This window comes from Lethenteron reissneri, chromosome 23 (assembly GCF_015708825.2).
Source record: "Lethenteron reissneri isolate LAM-NWPU_2019-01 chromosome 23, ASM1570882v1, whole genome shotgun sequence".
In the NCBI taxonomy this organism is placed as follows: domain Eukaryota; kingdom Metazoa; phylum Chordata; class Hyperoartia; order Petromyzontiformes; family Petromyzontidae; genus Lethenteron; species Lethenteron reissneri.
This window is the reverse complement of record NC_083801.1, coordinates 9,046,283-9,070,258: the sequence shown is the minus strand read 5'-3', so window position 1 is coordinate 9,070,258 and position 23,976 is coordinate 9,046,283. Positions and strand designations below refer to the sequence as shown.

Sequence of the window (23,976 nt, the reverse complement as noted above, 5' to 3'; positions counted from 1 at the left end):
AAGACACAAGACAGCCGGACACAACTCACGGGAAAGCTCGAAAGCCGCCGGATAGAGCGGCGATTTATACAGTCAGTAAGACAGACGGACAGAACACCGAGTCAGACAACCCGATACTCAAGTCAGACACACATACAGACAAGGCACCGAGTCAAGACAACGCAGACACGCGGACAGATTGCCACCCAGCCACACACACACCCAGTCAAGCACGCAAAGAGCCAGAGAGACACGCGGGCAGATGGTCAGACACCCGCGTGGACAGACATCGTCTCGGGTCTCCGTGCTTGTGTGGAGGAGGAGAGGAGCCGGCGAGATTCAGGAGCGACGGAGGTCGACGTCTCATCAAACGGCGCGCGGAGAGAAACCGGCGCAATCTCCGCCGCGTGCGCGAGTGGTGGGAGCGGAGTCGGTGGTCGTCTGCCCCCACCACCACCAGCAGCACCACCACCCACCCCACCCCCTGGGTTGGCTGTGGATGTTATTTAGTTATTTACTTTCAGCGTCCCAGTTTCGCGGAGCGCCGCCGTGGGGTTCGCTCTTCCAACTCCGCGACCGACGCACGTGCGCGGGACGGGCTGTACGCCACGCATGTCATATAGCATCCCACATCACATCACAGTATGTATCACACACACACCTCGCATGTCATATAGCATCCCACATCACATCACAGTATGTGTCACACACACCTCGCCATATACCACATCACAGTATGTGTCACACACACACCTCGCATGTCATATAGCATCCCACATCACATCACAGTATGTATCACACACACACCTCGCATGTCATATAGCATCCCACATCACATCACAGTATGTGTCACACACACACACACCTCGCCATATACCACATCACAGTATGTGTCACACACACACCTCGCATGTCATATATCATCCCACATCACATCACAGTATGTATCACACACACACCTCGCATGTCATATAGCATCCCACATCACATCACAGTATGTGTCACACACACACACACCTCGCCATATACCACATCACAGTATGTGTCACACACACACCTCGCATGTCATATATCATCCCACATCACATCACAGTATGTATCACACAGACACACACACACCTCGCATGTCATATAGCACATCACATCACGGTATATGTCACACATACACCTCGCCATATACCATACATCACAGTATATGTCATACACGTCTCGAATGCCACATACCATCCCACAGCACACCACATCACAGTTAATATCACACACAACTCGCATGTCACATACCATCCCACAGCACATCACAGACCACATTTCACACACACTACATCTCATATACCACAGCACAGCATCGAACACATCACAAAGTCAAATATAAAGGCACCCCGTATAGCCTTGACATAGTGTTGGGACAAGTGCTGTGAGCGAGCAGGGTGGGTAGTCAACACCACGCTCGGCTGCCTTTGTCTCCCCTGGAGCGATGTTCACACACCGCACCAGACACTTAATTTGAGGCCGAATCGACCTTGCGGAGGACCAGGACCGTTAGCGGGACCCGAACTCGGGTCGCCGGGTTCTTAGCGCAGCTGCGCACACCGCTGCACCACCACTCCCCACAGTACCCCACACACCACCCCACACAGCGAAGCACAAATCACACACCACCACACGTAACACACTACACAGCATTTAACATTCAGAGCAAACACCCCACACACGAGTCATTATAAAGCTCACAAACCATTCCCCACCCAGCACATGATTGCATACCACACATCACCCCCCATAGCACTGCATAGAGCACACACCAGTCATCACACTTACACCTAACATGCAGCCACAGACAGGTAACTGCAGGCTTTCTCGCCTGTCAATCCAAATGCACTTATAACTCTTCACCTGCCACGCATGGCTAGTGACAATCCACGGCTACTCACGAGTCTTACTTAACTCTTCACCTGCCACCAAAAGTGTATTATTAACAATTCACCTGTATACCCATGGGTTCCTAATGACTCTTCACTTGCCACCAATCTCTCTCATGGTAGACTCTTCGGCTGCCACCAAAGGTATTGCTGTTAACGCAATCAGTAGTTGACTAATCAATATTGACGATGCATTGTACTCCGTACAACCACTGCAGCTGCCTGCTCTCAAATTTCCCTCACAGACTCATCACTTTGCCACCTCACCTGGATGGGCAACGCGAAAGTGAAGGCTTTATCGACCAACATAAACAAAAATCCAACGCAAACAGTTTCATAATTTTTGTTACATTTGCAGTTCCGTCTTCTTTGCACAATGCAGCAGCAGCAGCTTTCACGTGCAAAATAAAATAAATCTGCACTGCACCTGATCTCGCGTGGTAATAAGGATGTTTGTATGTATGCAACATCAGTCCAGCAGTGGATTGACAAAGGGAGCTGTAAATTATATTACATCGTTTTATGACGTTAATGCGGTCAGTGAACTTGACCAGGGTGCGTTGAGTCTGAAGGCCGCAAATCACTTGTGCCCCCTGCCGTATAAATTAGGGCAAACACGATGGCAATTATTGAGTGGTCGGTGATGCACAGCATTTTGCCTGCTTACTGCTGATTGTGCAATATATTGTATTGTGCAGGAATAAAAATATTTATAAAGCAAACGTATAAATAAAACATGCGCACATTAACGCATTGAATACTTTTACACCGTTAAGAGGACGACATTTATCTTGTAAACCATAAACAGAACATATTTTGGGTTTTATTTGGAAAACCATAAAACATTTTCACACAATGCCTAATTTAAGCGTGGTACAAAAAATCGCTAAATATTTAGAAAACACAATTGTGTGATAGTATGAATGCCCTTTATCTTGCAAAGCAGTTTGTAATTTTTGTTTTTACAAATTTGGCTATTATGTACCATTGTCAAGAATAACACTTCAGACAGCCTAGAGGCCCCACACTTGAAAATCTCAATAAATACAAAACACACAAAAATGTTAACAAAATAAATGTAACATTATAACCTGGTAAAATTCGAATCATTGTTCAAATGCATATTCATCATAATTACCGAATTACACTAATGCTCATTCAAATAACCTGAACACTGCTGTAATATGCAACGTTTGGAAAATGTATTCCTTAAATATTTTGTACGTGTCAATTGCATCAGTCATACATTCCACTTAACCAGTGCAGTTGCTTCACTCTCTACAAAAAGGATGCTACTTAAATTGGAGAAACTTTTACGGAAAAAAATTAAGAGAATCCAAAATCCTAAAATGCGCTTCAGAACGAGAACACACTACATGCTGGTCGAGGCAATGCACCTGCTGTTATCTTTGTTTAAATTCGCTCAGTCAATGAAAGTGACGTACGCCTCGAGCCAATTATTAGCGCTATTACCAAGACCCCAATAAAGCCCTCATGTATTGCTTATAAGTAAGAAATAACGCGGTCAGAAACACATCCCCATGTATATACACTATGCCTAATTATTAACCATTTTAGCACTGTTTCGATTTGCTTCCACTTATCCAGGAACACATATTGAGCGCTAAGAGAGGTCTGCCTCTTTTTAAGCATGTTTCATGACGAAAAGGTCGCTTGTTTTCCAATTCGCAAGATGCATGTGTGTTTTACATTGTACATGTACAACTGTCGGTAATTGGCCATCCATTCCAGCTGAGCAGAGTTCCAAGTTAATCAAGTCTAAGAAGCTTTGCAGTTTGACAGATTCGTTTCTTAAGTAGTCCTTACTATGTCATTGTGGTGACGTGACAGCACCCATACATGAGCATATGTGCCACGCCTGGTTGTTTAGCTAAGCAGCAGCCTTGCCTCCTGGAGTTGTGTATCTCTGCACTCAATCTGTGAGTCTCTGCACTCAATCCGTGTGCGCTACGTTACGTGTCTAACGTGGGGATGCTGGCGATCGGTGGGAAGAAGGGGTGTCCGTGAATGCAGTTGCTGCTTCCGTCCGGCAGGAGGCGCCTCATCCTGCACAGCTTCTCTTCCATGTCTTCTCGCACGAGATGCCGTGGCAATTGCCGCGCCATGCGCACTGCCTCACCCTGTTCAATCATTGTCATTAATCTTGTCAGTAGGAACAACAACAAAAACTCAACCGTCACGGAATGCATACAATACATATCCACCTTGGGTTGAGGGGTGTTATGGTTTGAAGTTTATTTTGTTTCACCAGTTTAGAATTCAAGAGACTGGTATAGTCTCATTTGCAAGTGACCTGCGGCATCAGTCTGCCGGAAGGGACAACGATCACTATGTATAGAGTCTAACGGAGTTAATTTGATGGTAAATTTGGACTCTTGACATCTGCACACAACGTCCTACTTTTGCGACTGACGAGAGGGGTTTTTTCACGTCCACCGTGAAGCAGCCAGGTGGATATTATTAGCATTATTACTACCATGGCTGTTACACCTGCAGTGGACTAAGTACGCACTGGAATGTGTACCTGGAGGTAGTTGACGAGCTTGAGAGGGCGGCAGTGCTCGACCTCAGTGGCATGCTTGTGCAGAATGGCATCGAGAACCTCGCCCAGGTCGGACACTCCGTAGTAAGGCAGCGATGTGGCCAAGCCCTCCAACTCCGCCTCCCACTCACCGCTCACCCCATCTATGCCAGACAGGGCAGGGGGAAGTTATGTTTCAACCGAGGGACTCAATCACGCAGATTAAAACTTTGCTGATTTGGATACACATTATTTCATACAAACTACTGTATAAAACTCTACAAATGCTATGCAAGCTGTAAATAAATTATAATTGTATCTGATGAGTAATATGTTTAGGTTCTCTACATTAATGTCCTGGACTGGAAAGCCGATTGTCAACAACTTAAATATGCAGGAGCGTAACTATCCTGGAGGCAGGGGATGCCTTGGCCCCCTCTGGTGGCCAAAGCTATGAATTGGGGCCCACTTGACAATCACCATGAGCGCCCCTACAGCGTTAAATGTTCGAGACCGTGAACGTAATGATGTGATTAGGCAGGAGGAGCCGCGATATATAATAGCCTAGGTGTGACTGTGCAGGACAATCAAATATTGGGGCCCTACCTGATCAATTGCCCCACCTCTGAGATGACAATGTAGTTATGCCACGGGATATATGGTAATCATTCTATACATTCTAATTAAAGTTTTGATGACCAATTAATTACATGATTATCACCACCACTAATATACATTATAAGAACATGTTATATCTGTGTTGGCTACCAACAACAAGGCAACTCCTATGACTAACTGGGAATGGGACGCAAGCGTAGGATTGATCACCCTGTCGCTGGCCGCCTTTGGGGAGGGTGTATAGTATGAAAGGCCGAAACACCCTAGGAACCAAAGGGTCACTACTGACGATGCGCTCCCCAAATTTCACCAGGCTCACTGTTCATGAACTCTTGGAAGTGCTTGCACAAAGGATAGTAACATCTCATCCTGTGTTCTTTGGAATCTGAATATAATCTGCTTCAATTTAAGCTATAGCATAGGGTCACGATAGGTATCTGACGCTCCCACTTGTCAAATGAGGAAAACAAAGGGCCAGTAACAAGGTTTCATCGGATGCAGTGGGCAAATGCAATTGTTGTGGCCTTGCACTCACTGTTCAAGATGCGCACGTGGAAGCCGTTGGCCAGCAGCCTCTGGTCGGTGATGTAAAGGGAAGGGTCTGGTGGCCTCGTCTCACTTTGCAGGCTGGGCAGGAGTTCCAGGTATTGTGAACTACCAAGCAAACTGCATGCACATGGAATATTATTTAACTTATGGATCAAAGCTACACATAATACATCTGTTTAACAAGTTAAATCTGCTGTGGTGGTCCTTGTGCCATAATGACCTCTGGTTGAGTGTGATGGGGATGCCAAGGTTCTCGATGGGCAGGATATGGCTCTGCAGAAGGCGCCGATACAACATGGCCTCCTCCAGACGAAAATGATTTATTGCCACCAGGGAGTTGCCAGCCTGGCCCAACCAAGCGCCACGTGAGCCCAGCGGCATCAGCAACTTCACTGGCTTTGGACCATCATCGGATTTCTGGAGATAAGAAAGAGGATCATTAACAAACTTTCTGGTAGTTATAACCATTGAATGAATTAACACATACAAATATAAAGTAACATTAAAGTCACATTACATCTTAACTGTGCAGTGCTAAATACATATAGGGAAATTCAGGAAAAAGTCACTTCAATTAAAACAAATGTAAGCTTAAACATTGTCTCCCTTAACAAAGGGCTGTCGGCCCTCTGATTTTAATGAAAGTTATAATCTTTCACAGCCCAGTGTTTTTGCAAATAAAACTTGAAACTATATTTCGATATCCGTCAGCACATGGAATTCACAACAATATTCATACCTGTGACTGGCTGTACTCCCTGAGTAGCTGCAGCTTCTGCCTAATGGACGGCAAGGAGAAGGGCACCTCCCGAACGCAAGGCAGAACGGGAGCCTGGGCCTCGCTCTTAGGCGCCAGCAGCAGCTGATCCAGACGGGGCTGGTTGTCCGGAGGGGAGACGGCATTCATCTTGCGTTTGTGAACCCCGTTCCTCGCTGCTGCTTTTGGAGTGCTCAGTTGCCTGTTGTCACCCTGCTGCTGCTGCTGCTTCTTCTTGGAATACAGATTTGCAGCCATCTCCAGCTGTTTGTTGTAGTTTTCTAAGTCCTTGGTAGCCTTAGCTTCATACCTGAACATTAAAGTTGTTAAATGCATTACAAGTATCCAACGTAAAAAAATGATCTCTACACTTAAGTAACATTTATATGGTCATATATTTTAGGGAAATGCATTTTACATGGTAAACAAATATACTATACGCAGTAAATGCATTGTCCATTGTTAAACTGAGAATGCGTGTGTACTAAACGTACTTAAATAATGTGTACACAAGAACAGGTACAATGCTTTTTTTTGCATTGTTACAATTGGGATTGTTAGATCACCATTAAAACCTGCTAAAATGCTACGCCAACAAGCATTTCGTTTTTTAACCATTAAACAAGTCTAAGAGTTTTGCTCCACTGTAGGGGTTTGCCTCTAATAGCCAATAATCTACTTTCGGATGTCCACTATTTACATTGCTCCTATTTGTTGTTTCCCTAAAACGTCGCCAACGAAAAGGGGAATGTAATTTGATTAAAAATGCATCGATTCACTACAAGGTTGTTTTGAAAGAATTTAAAAAACCCAGTTGTTTGGGCAGCGTGCGCGACAATGCACCACGCCACGGCACCCCCTAGCAGGCACTCAAGTCTCGGTGTGGACAACATCGCGATACTGCACATTTTACTCCCCTCTCTAAATCTCCAGCGCCATCTCTGGTGAGTACCCTGCATTTTCTTACATTATACATTTACATGTTACATAATAACTTTTTGGGTTTCTTTTATTTAAATTTTTGGTACTTATTTTTTCCCCCACAAAATTTAGAGTCAATGAAAAATTGGTTTCCATTTACGTTATTTCGCCAAACGTCGCGTTTTCCAGGGACGTATCCCCGATCGATAATTGTGAATATTTATTCATTTCCTCGCCTTCACAATTAGTTCTCATTCCTCCCGACTTCACCCTCGCTGCCCCGTGAGGCAGTACAAAGATGTGTCCACAAGGAGGGGTAGCCACAACCTCCGGCGCAGCTCGGGTGGCAGCTGCTCCCACTCGTCGAACAGCAGGATGCGCATCTCCTCGGGGCTCGCTCCCGGGTTCTCGGCCTGCAGGTCGGCACGTCGCTCTTTCAAGAAGAACTGCCTTGCCTCCTGCGGCTTGCGCACCGCACGGTTGCCCAGCAGGTCGTACGCCGTCGACTGTCCAACCTTCCCATCGAGAAACCCGATCTTTTTTCTGGGGCTTTCCACGAGACATAGACAACAACAATTTGCTGTAGTGGCAACTAGAAATGTAATATCCCTCTGGGTTATTCAAACCATGCAACATATGTTTGGTATTTTGTATTAAAAATAATTGCTTTCCTCAGCTTTTTCACAACTACAGAGAGAATATTGATTTCTACATGTATACAATGAGCCCAATAACGTGATCATCAATCATATCAATGACATAACCATACCTTTTATTGAAGCTGCTGCCACCAGTACTCGTGAAAATATTTCTCTCTCCCGAGTCTGCAGATTCGAGGCCAGGGGTGTACACTTTCACGGGCTCCAGAGGACAGCCTGCAGAATCCTTCAGCCCTGTGCCTCGACTCCAGCTGTCTGTGGTAAGCTCCGGAGGGGATTTTGCTATTCCCACTGGATTATCACAACTGGTTTCTCGTTCTCCAAATGTTTCCTTGAAGTTGGGCTGTTCATTTTCTATTTCCTCCAGCTCCGTCGCAAGACTGCCTACACTCTCAGAGAGTATCAGGCCAAATTCATTTGTATTAACAACGGGGCAGTCATGCCCAAGTCCACTCACTGAGGACTCATCTGGCTTTTTACTCGTATAAAGGCAGTCGCCTAAAATGTCATCAAAATTATCGAGTTCTTGATTTTCACCAACAAATGTATTAACACTTGTATTTTTGGAAATGGTAATGCTTTTTGTTTCAGTATTCTCACCCTTACTTCGATGAGACAAAGGTGTTGGTAATGTTGTTGTGATGTCAACTTGGGGGTCATCTGTCTCTTTGTAATTTTCACAACTTATGCCTATAGAGGCTACGGAAGCCATTCCTTCAACTTGTTCTTCATTTTGAACATTGAGAGGCCCATACACCTGCAGCAACATTTCATCCAGCTCAGCAAGGATAGCCTCCTGAAAAGCATACAACCATGAAGTCAATAACCTGATGGATTAAAGAAAACCTAAACAATTATCAATGTTTCGATTTAAAGCTTTCGTGACTGCAGGGATTCATCTTCTTGGTTCTTTCGGTAAAGTCACGTAGAAGGGAAATAATAAAATAATGCAAATAAAACATAAAATATTGTTTTAATTGTAATACAATTGTATTTTATAATGTTTTATTTTTATTATTTTATTATTTCCCTTCTACGTCACTTTACCGAAAGAACCAAGATGAATTATCAATGTATTGAAAAATTGCCTGCAAATGCCCTTTCAGAAATATTATGAATGTACCATAATCATTGTAGATCAAATATGTGCCAGAGCATATTTGTCAAACAGCCACCATTATAGAGAGAAAAACATATGCAAAATATAAGTTCATATTATTGCAATGCATCACATCAATCATTAATTCTGATATGACATGGTCAATGTGAAGCAATCCAGGGAGTTGTGCAGCATGAGCTGAAACCACGAAATAAACGGGTTTAAATTCATAACAAGGCTAAGTGACAATCCTGTGGACCTCACCTTGTTGTGCAACATGACTTGCATCTTGTCTGGAGTCAGGTTGACATCTATGGTATTCGCGGGAATGCTCAGGCTCAGGAAAAAGACAGGGTAGTGGGTGGAGCTGCTGGGTGACGTGTTCCTGTAATACTGCCGCACTAACTGCACACAGCAGAGGGGAAGAATGAAACGCACCAACATGAAGCTCAAAAAATTAACCCGTAAAAACAAAGTTTTTCACTATAAATCCTTTATATGCGTGGCGGCTAGAGTCCTCTCGTCCTCTGGCTTGAGATGGCTGCCACCTATGGGTCAGATGATTGTCTGGCAGCATTAAGCAATTGGTAATTAAAAATTTTTTTCCCCTAAACAATGTAAAATTTTGGAAATTTTTTTTCACGAAAATTAATTGTCATGCACAACGAGTCTGTGTGCAAAATGTCAGCTCGATTGGATCACAGGAAGTGGGTTAAAAAACGACCGAAAGATTTGCACGGTCGTAAGCAAGCAAGCAAGCACGCAAGCGCGCAAGCAAGCGCACTTAATATAAAGGATTTAAAAATGACTGCTCACCATAGTCAAACATAGTTACTGCAGTGTTGTATTTATAAATGACTCAACGTGTAGTGGTTATATACATATGAAAACTTTCTGACCTTGAGTAGGTCTTTGTAGTGCACAGGACGACCATTAATGGCAACGAGGCAGCGATCACTGCCGGTGCTGCTTGTGATTCCAGGATCGGAGCCAGGTTTAGGCACAAACCCACTTATACTCAGCTGCCACACACAAGTGCACACATTTGTTAACACATTCAGAGTTATTGTATTTGCTCCATACTATCACAATACATTTGCTGAATTCATAGTTGAGTGTTAGTTTGCAAACGCTCTGCGGTGGGACCTGCATGGTGGACGCTTGGTGCTGCACGGGTATCATGCTGCCCATCACAGTGGTGCCCAGGCACCGCAGCAGAGCAGTGCGCTGATCCGCCACGCGCGGCTTCTGCCACACCACAGCCTGCATGCAGCAGGCATCGCCACACGTCAGATGTGGCGAAAATGACAACGAAGGTCACAGTGCAAGACCTGCCTTCAGCAAACACCATGACCATTGTTTTCTATTCTATGTAATTGACCTATTAATTTGCTCACACTTATTCGAATTTTTGACCGGGCATGCAATGTCAAGCGATAAATAGGTGGAAAAACAGCAATGTCTTAATCTGTAAAAAAACACGGAACAATGACGCAGCATGCCTTGTTGTGAGCGAGGGAGAATCTGATGTCTGGGTGAATGACTCCATATGCGACCAGGAGGTCCTCAATCTTCTTCAACTCTTCTTTGCATTTCTTGGCCGTTGAGTAAAACTGTTTCCGTACAGGTAGGTTCTTGAACAATTTCGTGATGCACACTGTCGTACCTATGGACATTTTGAATATATAATTGTAAAACGTGAGCTATACAGAACAAGGCATTGCTTATCCCAGTATGTATGTAAAGCGTAAATGCAAAGAGCATCACCTTTTCCTAAGTGAGAAGGTTTCTTTGACGTAACATGGCCTTGGGAATCCAAACTGTATATCATGCTGACCTCATCTTCAGCTGTACAGGTTGTGATGGACACCTACAAAGCATTATCAGTTGCACTCATAAAACAGAAATCTGTACAGATAGAATGAAGTGTGCAGCGAGAGAGCTGTCTATTCAGCATTAACACATGACACCACGTCAGATTACAAATGTTACATTCTACCTCAGTGACGACAGAAATGATTTGTTATTTAATTCACATGACCCAATGTATTCCACTGCCTGGCTTGAACACTGCCATATATAACACACCACCGACTGAGCAATTCAAAGTTGTTCCTACATATGGCCATAAATTACGTTTGACACAAGTGTAAAACAACTCTTTAACATAATTCTAGATTTGAAGCTTTCGTGACTGCAAGGATTTATACTCTTAGTTCTTTCGGTAAAGTCACGTAGGTAAAAGATGAAATTAAAATTAAACTAAAATAATAAAATCACGACGTTTCGGAGGCAACAAAAGTCTCCGTCGGTCCCACCTGATGACGGAGACTTGTGTTGCCTCCGAAACGTCGTGATTTTATTCTTTTATTTTTTAATTAATTTTAATTTCATTTTTTACCTACGTGACTTTACCGAAAGAACTAAGAGTATGAATCTTTAACATAATACTCACATTCTGATCAATGAACATGAAGTACACGTGGCTAGTTTTCACGAAAGAGCGCAAGGCAGCCGCATATGAAGACACAAACCTCGGCAACAGCGCAGATGGAGCCCAGGCCCTCCCCTCGGAAGCCATACGTGGCGATGTCCTCAAGGTCCTCGTGGCTGCTGATCTTGGAGGTGTAGTGACGCACAGCCATGAATTGTGTATCTTCACTTCTCACGCCATCTCCATTGTCTCGTACCTCGATTTTGTCAAACCCATAATTTTCCTGGAGAGATGGGCACAACACTCCAACATCAACTCCTTCGTCAAATGTCACCCATACTCAAATCACTTGAAAATGCATGTCTCTATTTGTGGCCCTGAGCCAGTGGTGAAAATTCCACATTTTTATGGTGGGGAACCAGTTTCTCCATAAAACAACAGCTGACTTGTGAGAAAACAATACTCGATTGAGATTTAAAGGAAATATTACACCATTCATGCAGGTCTCCCTAATGAAAGGAACATCTTTATCAGCTGTAACCTAGTTAGGTTCACTATCTCTAAAGGCAAATGCAATGCTTTGATGTATAAAGTTTGAATACTTGTAGCCAGTTTAACTTGTATAAACCATCCACAATGATCCCAAGGACAGCTGACTGTGAAAAGTGAGTTGGTACAGATTGCTATCTTTGACATCAACCACAACTTCCTTTTGGCAAAGCTTTCCAGTCTTTGGAGTTTCTAGCAGAATACACACTTGAATATGACCATATTTTCCAAACATACCTTATAGGCTTTTTTGTTTAAAGAATATAATGGATAGCGTACCACAAAACTGAGTTCCAGGCCCTTTCCTCTGCATTTTCCCAATAGAAGGCACTATGGAATGGTTCCCTGTTAAAAAAAAAGCTGGAACATAAATGTTACTTCTATTCTATGCCACCATTTGCAGTCCACGAATGGATGATGGCCTCCAACATGTTTTTTTTACCAGACTTGTCAGTGTAGGGTAGAGAAGGGTAGTTGGGCCGGACTGGTTCTGATATCACTTGCCACTGATGTTTGCAGCGGTTGGGAATAAATCTCAAGTTAGCCGGGTTCATGAGGCAACGCTCAAAACACTGCATCACCGTGCCACCCCAGACGTTAAAAACATGTTTTAAACATCGATTTAAAGCTTTCGTGACTGCAGGGATTCATCTTCTTGGTTCTTTCGGTAAAGTCACGTAGAAGGGAAGTAATAAAATAATAAAAATAAAACAAAATAAAATAATTCTCACGACGTTTCGGCCACAACGCAAGCAGCCGTCCTCAGGCGAAGAACATGTCGTGAGAATTATTTTATTATGTTTTATTTTTATTATTTTATTACTTCCCTTCTACGTTACTTTACCGAAAGAACCAAGAAGATGAATCCCTGCAGTCACGAAAGAAGCTTTAAATCGAAATTTTATGTTTTATTTTTATTATTTTATTACTTCCCTTCTACGTGACTTTACCGAAAGAAGCAAGCAGATGAATCCCTGCAGTCACGAAAGAAGCTTTAAATCGAAATTTTATTTTGTTTTAATTTTATTATTTTATTACTTCCCTTCTACGTGACTTTACCGAAAGAACCAAGCAGATGAATCCCTGCAGTCACGAAAGAAGCTTTAAATCGAAATTTTATTTTTATTATTTTATTACTTCCCTTCTACGTGACTTTACCGAAAGAACCAAGCGGATGAATCCCTGCAGTCACGAAAGAAGCTTTAAATCGAAATTTTATTTTTATTATTATTTTATTACTTCCCTTCTACGTGACTTTACCGAAAGAACCAAGCAGATGAATCCCTGCAGTCACGAAAGAAGCTTTAAATCGAAATTTTATTTTTATTATTTCATTACTTCCCTTCTACGTGACTTTACCGAAAGAACCAAGCAGATGAATCCCTGCAGTCACGAAAGAAGCTTTAAATCGAAATTGTATTTTTATTATTATTTTATTACTTCTCTTCAACGTGACTTTACCGAAAGAACCAAGCAGAGATGTTTTAAACAGTTCAGTTATCAGTGAGGTAGCCCTGGCCTCGGCTGGGTGTGGTCACGGACCAGCTTGGCCTCCACGCTGCTGGCGTGGGCATCCAGCGAGTTCTCCAGGAGCTCCTTGACGACGCTCCACACCGAGGAGGCCACCTGCGCACTCGACAGCAGCCGCACCGTCTCCGCCGACAGCTGCTTCATCATCACAATCTGGTCGGGAGGAAGCGGACGCGAGAGAGCACATGGGGGCAAAGCGAAGAGGTTCATCGTATCGCATTGTTTACGCCAATGGGTATGCTCATTAAGTGACAATTATTTTAGCGTGTCGCTTGAACGCTTTAGTCAAACGTGATTTGGTGATACAGTACTGCATTGGCGTTGATGCAAAAGCACCGACAAAAGCGTCACATTTTTCAATAACATTACACTAAAATGAAACATATAAAACAGATGGTGTTTGTGGAAATGGCAAAACGACTTTAGCAACGACACGCCAGCAAGAGAAGAGCAGGCGACAGGCGAGCTGCGCTGTTTACATGGCGCACGCGGCGGCGTTACCCCGCGGGTTGTCGCGACTTGCGAGTTCCGCACCACTTGGGTTGGCGCGCGCACGCGAACAACACGTGCGGGAAGTGACGTCATCACGTCAAGCTAGGCCAGGGACGTTCTGCTGCTAGTGACGTCATCACGTCAAGATAGGCCGGGGACGATTTGATGCTAGTGACGTCATCACGTTAAGCCTGGCCAGGGACGTTCTGCTGCTAGTGACGTCATCACGTCAAGCTAGGCCGGGGACGTTATGCTGCTAGTGACGTCATCACTTCAAGCTAGGCCGGGGGACGTTTTGATGTTAGTGACGTCATCACGTCAAGCCTGACCGGGGACGTTCTGCTGCTTGTGACGTCGTCACGTCAAGCTAGGCCGGGGACGTTCTGCTGCTAGTGACGTCATCACGTCAAGATAGGCCGGTGGACGTTTAGCTTCCGGGGACGTTTTGATGCTAGTGACGTCATCACGTTAAGCCAGGTCGGGGGACGTTTCGCTTCTGCGGACGTCATCACGTCAAGCCTGGCCGGGGACGATTTGCTGCTGGTGACGTCATCACGTCAAGATAGGCCGGGGGACGTTTCGCTTCCGGGGACGTTTTGCTGCTAGTGACGTCATCACGTTACGGCAGGTTGGGTTAAACGTCACGACGTTAGGTTTGTTTAATGACGTCATCATCCGGTTGAGGGATGTTTCTTTGCAAATGGCATCGCCTCGCGCCTTCCACGCATTATTTATAGATTGTCCACTGCAGCAAATTATTTCTTGCTGTGGCTGTCCTACCTGATGATGGAGGCTTGTGTTGCTTCCGAAACGTCGTGATTTAATTTAGTTATTTTTATTTTATTATTTTTTACTTTCACCTACATGACTTTACCGAAAGAAACAGAGTATGCATTATTTCTATTTATTTTCCCGTAGCTTGCTTACCTTGTCTCTATCTTACTCTTGTATCCTGGATTGGATTTTTTGTTAATGTAACTTGCTGAAAAAGAGCTTTTTAGCTCATCGGATTCTTCCACGAAAATGTTTTTAAAATTTTGCTGATGACATCATCACGTTAGCCGGTGACGTAATGACGTAAGCACAGCAGCACGTTACGCTGGATTCGTCATCACGTTGCGCAATTTGCCGATGACGACATCATGACGTTAGAAGCGTTCCACCTCTGGGGGGGGTCATCAAGTTGGTGTCAGCGAATGTCTCGGTGACGTAACTCCGACATAGCAAGTCGATGACGTCACGCCTCACAAGCAACACGGGCGGAATTTTGAACAAATTACTGGCGTCAATTGTTTTTTTGGCGGTTTTCATTCAGCGAATGATTTTGTTTGATTTTAATCAGCACGCTTTCTCTTTTTGTGTCGAGCTCATTGTAGTTTTTCGTTGTGAGAAAAAATATTGGAAAAATACAATTGGAAAACCCTACAAAGTTTTAATATTTAGGGCAATTATTTAGATCGAGCCAGGTTGAAGGTGGTGAGGCGAGCGAGAGTTTGTTAAAGTGCGACCGATGAATTGATAGCGTTCAAAACGTAACATCAAACCACAGCAACGTATGGTTAAAGTCAACACTTCGTGCCGATGACGTCATCAACGCCTTCGTGTTGATGACGTCACTACGTTATTTCGTTTCGTCATCCCGCTCTACCCTGGGACGTCTGCGTTGTTATAAATGACGTCACGGCGTTCATCAGAAAACAAACGCCTGTGATGCATGACGTCACTACGCGACCACTCCCGCCCCCGCACAACCTTTTCGTCAGCTCGTTTCCGCCGACGTCACTTTGTTACGTGGCTACGTTATTACGTACAACGTGATGACGAATCCTGCTGAACGTACGGCTGTGTTTATACGTCATTACGTAATAAGCTAACGTGCTGATGTCATCAGCAGAATTATAAAAAAATGTTCCTGGAAGAATCCGACGAATCAAAAGTCAATTTTGATTTAAAGCTTTCGTGACTGCAGGGATTCATATTCTTGGTTCTTTCGGTAAAGTCACGTAGAAGGGAAATAATAAAATATAAAAAGTGTATTTTTATATAAGAAAACTATTTTTATTTAATTATTTCCCTTCTACGTGAAAATATAAAACAATATATTTTTATATAATAAAAATATTTCTATTTTAATTTCATTATTTCCCTTCTACGTGACTTTACCGAAAGACCCAAGAAGATGAATCAAAAGTAATTACGTCGCACGTACATCCAAAAAAACGTCATCACGTCGTGCCGGTGACGTCACGACGCACCTCACCACGCCCCCCTGTTGCCGGTGACGTCACGACGAAACTCACGCCACGCCCCCTGGTGCCGGTGACGTCACGACGCACCTCACACCACGCCCCCTGGTGCCGGTGACGTCACGACGCAACTCACGCCACGCCCCCCTGATGCCGGTGACGTCACGACGCACGCCACGCCCCCTGGTGCCGGTGACGTCACGTGGACGGCAGGGTGGCTGAAGGAGGAACGCGCGAGCGCCGTCCGTGTCGCTCGGTGCCCCGCGTCGTCCGGGTTCCTTCGGGCTCCCGTTCGTTGCCGCCACAGGCCACCTCCTCGTGGCCTCCGCGGCTGTCGGTGTCGCTGAGCGGCGGCGGCGGCGGCGCGGACAGCGCGAGACTTGGCTGTGTCGCGTCACAGCACTGTACGTACAGTGTCCGTACAGTGCCCGTAGTGTTACCGCGCGGGTCTCTCTCCGCCTCCTCGTCCTGTCGGTGGTGGTGGAGCGAGCGAGCGAGGGTGGACTCGGAGCTACAAAGGAGTGAGTTGGCACAATACACAGTCGTGTGTAACATAGTTGAGTGGTGGGCGCAGCAGTGCAGCAGGACGCCCCATCGTGTATGCGGTACTGCGTGAGTGACGCAGCGGCCACACGTGGAGGGCTTTGCCACGGGTTGACCGCAGGATCAAGCCCCTTTGTTTATGTTTTATTCACAGAGGGCAACGATACCTGAAGTATAAAGTTACGCCATTCCACGAGTATAAGGGTGGGTTACACGGCAGCCCGCAGTCCCATCAGCACCCGCGTTATTGGCGCACAGTGCGTAGGCCGAGACAATCGCACAAAGTGGCGCAGCGATTAGCATGCAGGGCATAGTGCGTGTACACGTGTGTAGAGAGTACACGGTTCACATAAGAGTGCGAAAGTGACGAGCGTAACGCTCTATCGTTTACAATATTTTATACGTCGCACGCGTGGTAGTTATAATTGAAATACCTTTAAAGGAATATGGAGTTATTTTTGTAGCTGAGCAATGTGTTTTTTTTTAAACAAGTTTTGCTGGCTGGATTTCTGGCTGGCTGGGGTGGAGCTGTCCTTAGCGCACGTCTGCGGAAATTCCGTCACCCGCATCGTACTGCACAGGGTTGCGTCGGGTTCGTGCGTGCTGATGAGAGCGAGGGAAAGCGAAGAGGAGTGGGGATTATATGGAGAGGCAAGAGAGATTGAGACAGGAAATGGTGAGGTGGGCATCAGGAGAGTGACAGTGATAAGTGAGATTAACGGATTAACGGATAGAGCGGCAGGAAGGCGATGAATCGAGGAGAGAGGTGGTATGTAAGAGAGGGGACAGGGATACACAAATAGGTGAGAAGTTTAGATAAGTATGGACATACATTACAGAGAAGGCAAGAAGAAAAAAGCTGGAGTTAGAAAGGACTCTATGTAAGATTAAAGGTTTTGCTGGGATGGACGGACTGTCAAGTCCATTGGACGTGCGGTTTGCTATTCTGCATTAAACATTTCGCATCATCTCCAGCACTCCTTATAAACTGCATACGGGCATTTTAATGCGGCTAAACATATGACTTGTGCATAGTTTAATTTGATCACGCAGTAATATGCACAGCAATTTTGCTACACAGCTTGAGTTTGCACGACAAAAAACTAAGAATGTGAGGTGAAGGAGTGGTCAAGTGATGCTCAGGGAATAAAAGGAGTTTCAAAGATTATGATTGAGAATCTTTCTCTGGTGTATGGCCCTTTAGCTGTTGCCTTTGTGTGATCTGTCAGTATTAAGTATTGTACAGTATTTTGTTAAATTACTGTTGTATTTATCTTCAGAAAATACTTTTTTCCCCACTGAATATTTGGAGATTATATTACTCGAATACCATTAACCTGAGCGCTGATGATCCCCGTAGGATATAAATGATTCATTTACAGGGATAGTATAAGGTCGAGAGATTTAATTCGTTTTACCACGTTGCCAAAAAAGGCTTACTTGATCATGCATTTTAATTGTTAAATTTCAAAGACACTGTTAATGGTTGGCCAAGTTAATTGAATGTTTATACACATTTATTTTCATAGTCTAATTATAAGTGGCTTGAACAAGCTACATATAACTTGCCTTTTCAATTGTGATGAACACTCTTTTTGATGGCTTTTGTGCACGATTTTTTGTTACATATATTGTCCACTTAATAACTTGTATAACAGAAGTACCCTTGTTTGGCATGCAATAATCAATGTGTCAAAACAATAGAAAGGACAGTTCTTGTCTCCATAACGCCCAGAGCACGTTCCACCAGTGCTGTCCCCAACTTTCCTGCTTATTGATGTTCTTTGTCTAGGCCTGTTGCCAATGAATGCATTCCACATATTTTACTGAAGATGTTAGCATCTGTTTTTGTGAAAGTCTATTTTAATTTGAAACCCTCAAGCTGATGGGCCTGCATTTGGTGCTAGATTGTATTAATCTTATTTTCTTAATTATACGTACATATTTTAATTCCTATGGTATTAAAAAATACGCACCCATCTGCTGTACGCATTTTATTTACAGTCATTGCTTAATGTTAGCCAAATGATGAGGCTCTCATCTAGTGTTTAAATAGAGCAATGTGACATTTTAAGTATTTATAAAAATACTGAATATACCCAGGAACTTAGTCTTGCAAGTTGCTTAAAAAAGACGTACTACAGAAGTAATAATTACCATTACTTAAAGCTTTCGTGACTGCAGGAATTCGTACTCTTTGGGTCTTTCGTTAAAGTCACTTTAGAGTAATAATTACCATCTCAAGCACATCAAGGATCCAAGATACCACAGTTAAATAACAGACCGCATCTCATTAATCTGAGCTGATTTCTAACAATGGCGTTTACATGTTTTTGTCCACGCAGGGGCAGAGTTACTCAGAAATGGAGGTGGGAACAGCCCACAGTGAGGTCAACCCGAACACTCGTGTCATGAACAGTCGTGGCATCTGGCTGACATACGTGCTGGCCATCGGCCTGCTGCACGTGGTGCTCCTCTCTATCCCATTCTGCAGCGTGTCTCTTGTGTGGACGCTTACCAATGTCATCCACAACCTGGTACGTATAACTTGTTCAATAGTTATTGTGTTCCATCCTGTACTACATCATGTATTTTGCTCAAGATTTCATATGACACAAACTGTCAAATATAAAACAATGATGGGAAATGGTATATGAACTTGATACGAGGTTTTCGAAAACATGCACAGAATGCTAAATGTGTATTGAATTATTACTTCCCAGAAAAATACAAAAAAACTGCCTAAACTCAAAAAGTTACTTTTCGAGGTACAATATTTCGTCTGCTTTTTGGGCTCAAAGTACATGTTTATTATACGTGTAATATAACATCGGTGTTTTCATAAACGTTTCTCATAGCGAATACATCTGGCTGGCTTTTTGAGCCTATGTTCCAAAAATACTGAGTGTTTTCTGCACAATGTTTGGTGTTTTAATGTGAATCAATTTGCTTTTTGTATTGTGCAGGGAATGTACATTTTCCTGCACACAGTAAAGGGTACGCCGTTTGAGACACCAGACCAGGGAAAAGACCGGCTGCTGACCCACTGGGAGCAGATGGACTATGGTGTGCAGTTCACCTCCTCCCGCAAGTTCTTGACAATTACGCCCATTGTGCTGTAAGTATACTGTATGTAGTTGCATTTCTCTTGCACAACTCTCTCTGGACACGTCTTTACATTTTCATATACTTTACTCAAGGAGGATTCTAGCCATGTGCTGCATGTTTTAACGGATGTTGAATAATGGATAAGGCAGCCTGCGGTGTCTGTGCATCGCTGTCGTACGGACATGCTGCAGTGCATTTTACTTGCTCGTAGAGATTAAATAGAACAGTGCAATCATGTTGCTTTAAAAATAAGTTTTGAAACAAGGCTCAGGTTGCTAATAATGTGAATGCATTAAATTTCAAATGTTACACTTTTTAAGTGAGAATAAAAGGCACGTACTACACAACACATAATGTTTTTTGCATTGTATATATGTACGTATATATAAAGCCTCAGATACAAGGATCATCAAGTCTTCCTTGACATGATGCATGTGTATCAGCTTGCACAGGTTGTATCAAAGCACATGAAGCTCTATGCCCTCTGAGCACCTGACCCTTTCACTGTTTTTGGATTAATACACTCATATGGGATTTTTGTCTTGTCATGTTATAAATAGCCTTCTGAGGGGCATATTTGAGTGCTATTCTGGATTGAAGAAAAAAAGAGACAGAATGTTTACCACCTCTGCTTTGCTGATGACGGTAATCATAGCAACTATTTACCCTAGGAGCAACCTTTTCTTAGGGCGGATTCAGATGAAAATTATGTAATAAGGAGGTGAAGGAGAGAAGTTGGGTTATTTTAGGCATCTTAATCTGATAATGAACGAACATACCAATGGTTTCCAAGAAAATCTAGTTTTAAATCGGTGCATATTATCTGCTATGACATGATCATAAACTGTTAAAAAAATTGAAGAAAGGCTGCAATGTACGCAAAGAAGCATGGAGGGATGCATGTTGAGAATCATACAGCGAGAAAGAAAAACATGGAACAAAATAGTGACCATTTAGCAAAGTGGGCTTGGACAAGATACGTTGTTAAAAGGGATGATGGTCAATAGAAGAGATCGGTCATGGAATGGCAGCCAAAGGAGTGAGAATATGCTCAAAGTGGAAACACTTTGTGGATATGGATTGATGAGATCTGCTTCTGTGCAGGAGTGAGTTGGATTGTATTGCAGGACTGAGGGATATGTTAGCGCAGGGAGGCCTTCCTCCAGCAGGAAAAGAGATCATGGCTGTTGCAGCTGCTGACGATGCATGTTTGTATACTGTAATGTCACCTTTTTATTGTTTGCTCCTGTAGGTACTTCCTGACGAGCTTCTACACCAAGTATGACGCAGTGCACTTTGTGGTGAACACACTATCCCTCATGAGTGTGCTCATCCCCAAGCTGCCTCAGCTGCATGGAGTCCGGATCTTTGGCATCAACAAGTACTGATGGTGCTGAATAGTCAGGGACCCAGAGAAAGGGTCCTGAGTTGGAGGCCCAGAGTGGGGCGCTCAGAGCAATGGAGTCGGCATGAGAGGCCCGGCGTCAGGGGCCTTGGAGTGAGGGGCTTGGAGCTCAGGGGTCAGAGCAAGGGGGACCGCACAACAGCAGGGGGTGAGGGGAATGGCAGCCATGTTGTGTGGCATACTGTGTGCAATGCCTACTCGGATTTAAAAAGGTAACATTTAAGATTAAATGTCAACCCATTAGGTTATTTAGTTTGCTAATGCGAATACATGCTGTTGACCATATAGTGTGCTTTTTGATTAAGGTTATTGTTTCCATGGAGATTTACTGTTTTATACATTTTTTGTAAATTACAATTTGGTTTTAGTCACGAGGTGATTTGACACATTGGTTGTAATTGCTTATTGCCCACAAAGAGAGAGTGGCAAGTCATTTATTGGCATAGAGGTTTACTTTTTTGAGTGCATAGTCTTGTATATTTTTTCCAAGCACAACGCTGAATTGTGTTGCATTTTAGGTGTTATATGCAATGCATGACTGTCTATAGTTGATATATTCAGCCAGATTTAATTTGAGGAGCTTGTAAATGATTTTGTTGGTAATTTAAACAGGAAATATTTTACACACGTTTTGCTTTACTTTTGTCAAATCTGAAGGTAAGGCACATGACCTGTATAGTATTAACCTACCAGACTGAACCGAGATTTTACACAAAAAATTACATCACAACTTTTCAAAATAAAGTTGCGGTTGACAAACTTGGCTAATCTTGCTTCAAGAAGGGGACACCATGTTCTTTAGCTTGGTGCAATGATTAATATTAAATCAATCATGGCAGTTGTGTTCTCCATATTACCCAAGAAATTATGCGAATGAGCTGTAATGTTGGCAAAGTGAACCATGAATAGCATCAATTAATTGATAAACAGTATATTTAAAGGTAGCCACAACTGACATATCTTGTTGTACAGTGGTTGTGATTGGAATCCTTGAACTTTATGCGACCGTTTATACATTCGGTTGTTTTGCATTGAGACACGATGGCATCTGGTAGTGCACATTAAGACGAAACTCCATAAAATTTACGTATCACACTCGATGTTTGTACTGTATTATAAACTGGGCAGGTCCTGGTTCAACCTTTTGGAATGAGGCCTGCACTGCAGCGTATAAAACTAAATGGCTCCATATGTAGGAAACAAAATGCAACCCTTGAAGAATAAATAATTATTGTAAATGGTTGGAATATTTAAACCTCCATTGAACTAGAGTAACCATTACATTTTTTCTCCTACCAAAGAATTGTTTTACTGATTTAATTTGATCATGACATTTTTTTATTGCCGTATTTAGTTTAAATCCTATGTAATTTGTTAAAACCTGAAAAAATAAGGTGTTTTAGAACATTGAAAAAAGTAAGGTCAGTAGATTTAATGCCCATCGTTAAGACCTACCCAAAAGTTTTTTGATGATTGCAAGGCTTAATGTTGTATAGTAAAATTTGCAGGTGGTGGTATATGCTTACCTGCTGGAATTCCGCTTTATGCTATTGTATCTTTCCACAAACAAGTCTTGAAAAATCTTGCAGTCGCCTAGATATGTGTACAGTACTGTGTAATGTACATAGCATTGTTAAGGTTCGATATATCTAGTAATCAATATACGTGAAGCTGTTTCATACTCCCAGTTCAGGTTTTGAATTGTGCATGGTTATAAATAAAGTGAACATATGGAAGGTACACGGAATGACCTGGGTTTTGTTTTAATGGTTGTCCCCAATACGTGACAGATGGTGAGTTGTTTTTTGAGAATTTATTCTCGGTCTTATAATTATCATGTCACACTGCCGATGTACTGTATTTGGTTTTAATATTGAAAGGGAGATATATGGTGGTGCCACAGGCTTATCACGTTTTAATTTTTGTGAGATCTGAAAGTGTTATTTGGTGTAGTGTTTAGTGTATTCCGATAAAATGTGAATATTTTTTATTAACACTTTGTAAGATACTACACAATAAATATGCAGTTATCTCACAAAATCCACATGGTATTTGACTGTTCCCTTATCAAAAATTGTACACACCTTTCGTTTTAGCGATGTAGGCAACCATCAATGCATGCGTTCACACTCTTTATGAATACTTAAGTTGGTATCTGGTGTGTAGGTTTTGTTTGGCAAGCAGGTCATGAAGTTATTAAAATGACTGTTTTGTAAATAACCATAATCTGTCCTGTGCATATATCATGACAAACATTTGTCATGAAGATGTTTACGTGAGTAAAAAAATATGTCAGTTTTAAATGCACAATTCAGGTACCTGGTGATTTTCCTGAGGATTCAACATTTACCAGTTGGAACCTAAGCTCAGAAATCTGTTGTAGAATTGAATCAGCATGCCTCATTTTTATAATTGCCAAATAAGCACAGTTGCCAATTTTTGTAATACAAACATTTCAAGCCGTAATCTGGCATTTTGGTCAATGTTAACACCTACATTAGAGAATTACAGTAGGCCCACAATAGCTAAAATAATAATTGTGTGACCAGGGCACAAGCAAGGTTAATCCACTCCATTAATAACACTAACACTTTGTTTTGTTCCTGGGTAGTAAGTGTTATTTCCT

The 23,976-nt window shown here is 43.0% G+C and overlaps 2 protein-coding genes across 5 annotated transcripts; one reads left to right on the top strand and one right to left on the bottom strand.

Moving 5' to 3' along the window:
* Positions 1–2,701: 2,701 nt before the first annotated feature.
* PMS1 (PMS1 homolog 1, mismatch repair system component) lies at positions 2,702–14,114 on the bottom strand. Of its 4 annotated transcripts, XM_061557056.1 has the most exons (16): positions 13,978–14,000; positions 13,569–13,709; positions 11,578–11,760; positions 10,811–10,913; positions 10,546–10,709; positions 10,190–10,306; positions 9,943–10,065; positions 9,308–9,448; positions 8,545–8,740; positions 8,055–8,328; positions 7,613–7,834; positions 6,347–6,674; positions 5,828–6,024; positions 5,594–5,724; positions 4,444–4,604; positions 2,702–4,039 (listed from the first exon to the last, which is right to left on the bottom strand). In XM_061557056.1, exons 2-16 carry the CDS (start codon positions 13,701–13,703, stop codon positions 3,872–3,874), a joined length of 2,643 nt encoding a protein of 880 aa, XP_061413040.1. In that variant the 5' UTR covers positions 13,704–13,709; positions 13,978–14,000; the 3' UTR covers positions 2,702–3,871. The 4 variants fall into 4 exon arrangements, with proteins under 4 accessions (XP_061413040.1, XP_061413038.1, XP_061413039.1 ...); XM_061557054.1 differs by lacking the exon at positions 13,978–14,000 and adding an exon at positions 14,058–14,114 and having other exon boundaries at positions 8,055–8,740; XM_061557055.1 differs by lacking the exon at positions 13,978–14,000 and adding an exon at positions 14,036–14,090 and having other exon boundaries at positions 8,055–8,740.
* Positions 14,115–16,483: 2,369 nt separating this feature from the next.
* LOC133345924 (ORM1-like protein 3) lies at positions 16,484–23,090 on the top strand. The gene is made up of 4 exons (XM_061557052.1): positions 16,484–16,815; positions 19,183–19,374; positions 19,804–19,955; positions 21,198–23,090. Exons 2-4 carry the CDS (start codon positions 19,201–19,203, stop codon positions 21,331–21,333), a joined length of 462 nt encoding a protein of 153 aa, XP_061413036.1. The 5' UTR covers positions 16,484–16,815; positions 19,183–19,200; the 3' UTR covers positions 21,334–23,090.
* The last annotated feature ends 886 nt before the right edge of the window (positions 23,091–23,976 follow it).

Coding starts and splice junctions, on each gene's coding strand:
- LOC133345924 (XM_061557052.1), top strand. CDS start 19,201: ATGGAGGTGGGAACAGCCCACAGTGAGGTCAACCCGAACACTCGTGTC. Junction 19,375..19,803: donor CCAATGTCATCCACAACCTG/GTACGTATAACT, acceptor TGTATTGTGCAG/GGAATGTACATTTTCCTGCA. Junction 19,956..21,197: donor ACAATTACGCCCATTGTGCT/GTAAGTATACTG, acceptor TTGCTCCTGTAG/GTACTTCCTGACGAGCTTCT.
- PMS1 (XM_061557054.1), bottom strand. CDS start 13,703: ATGATGAAGCAGCTGTCGGCGGAGACGGTGCGGCTGCTGTCGAGTGCG. Junction 10,914..11,577: donor CCATCTGCGCTGTTGCCGAG/GTTTGTGTCTTC, acceptor AATGCTTTGTAG/GTGTCCATCACAACCTGTAC. Junction 4,040..4,443: donor AGCTCGTCAACTACCTCCAG/GTACACATTCCA, acceptor ATGATTGAACAG/GGTGAGGCAGTGCGCATGGC.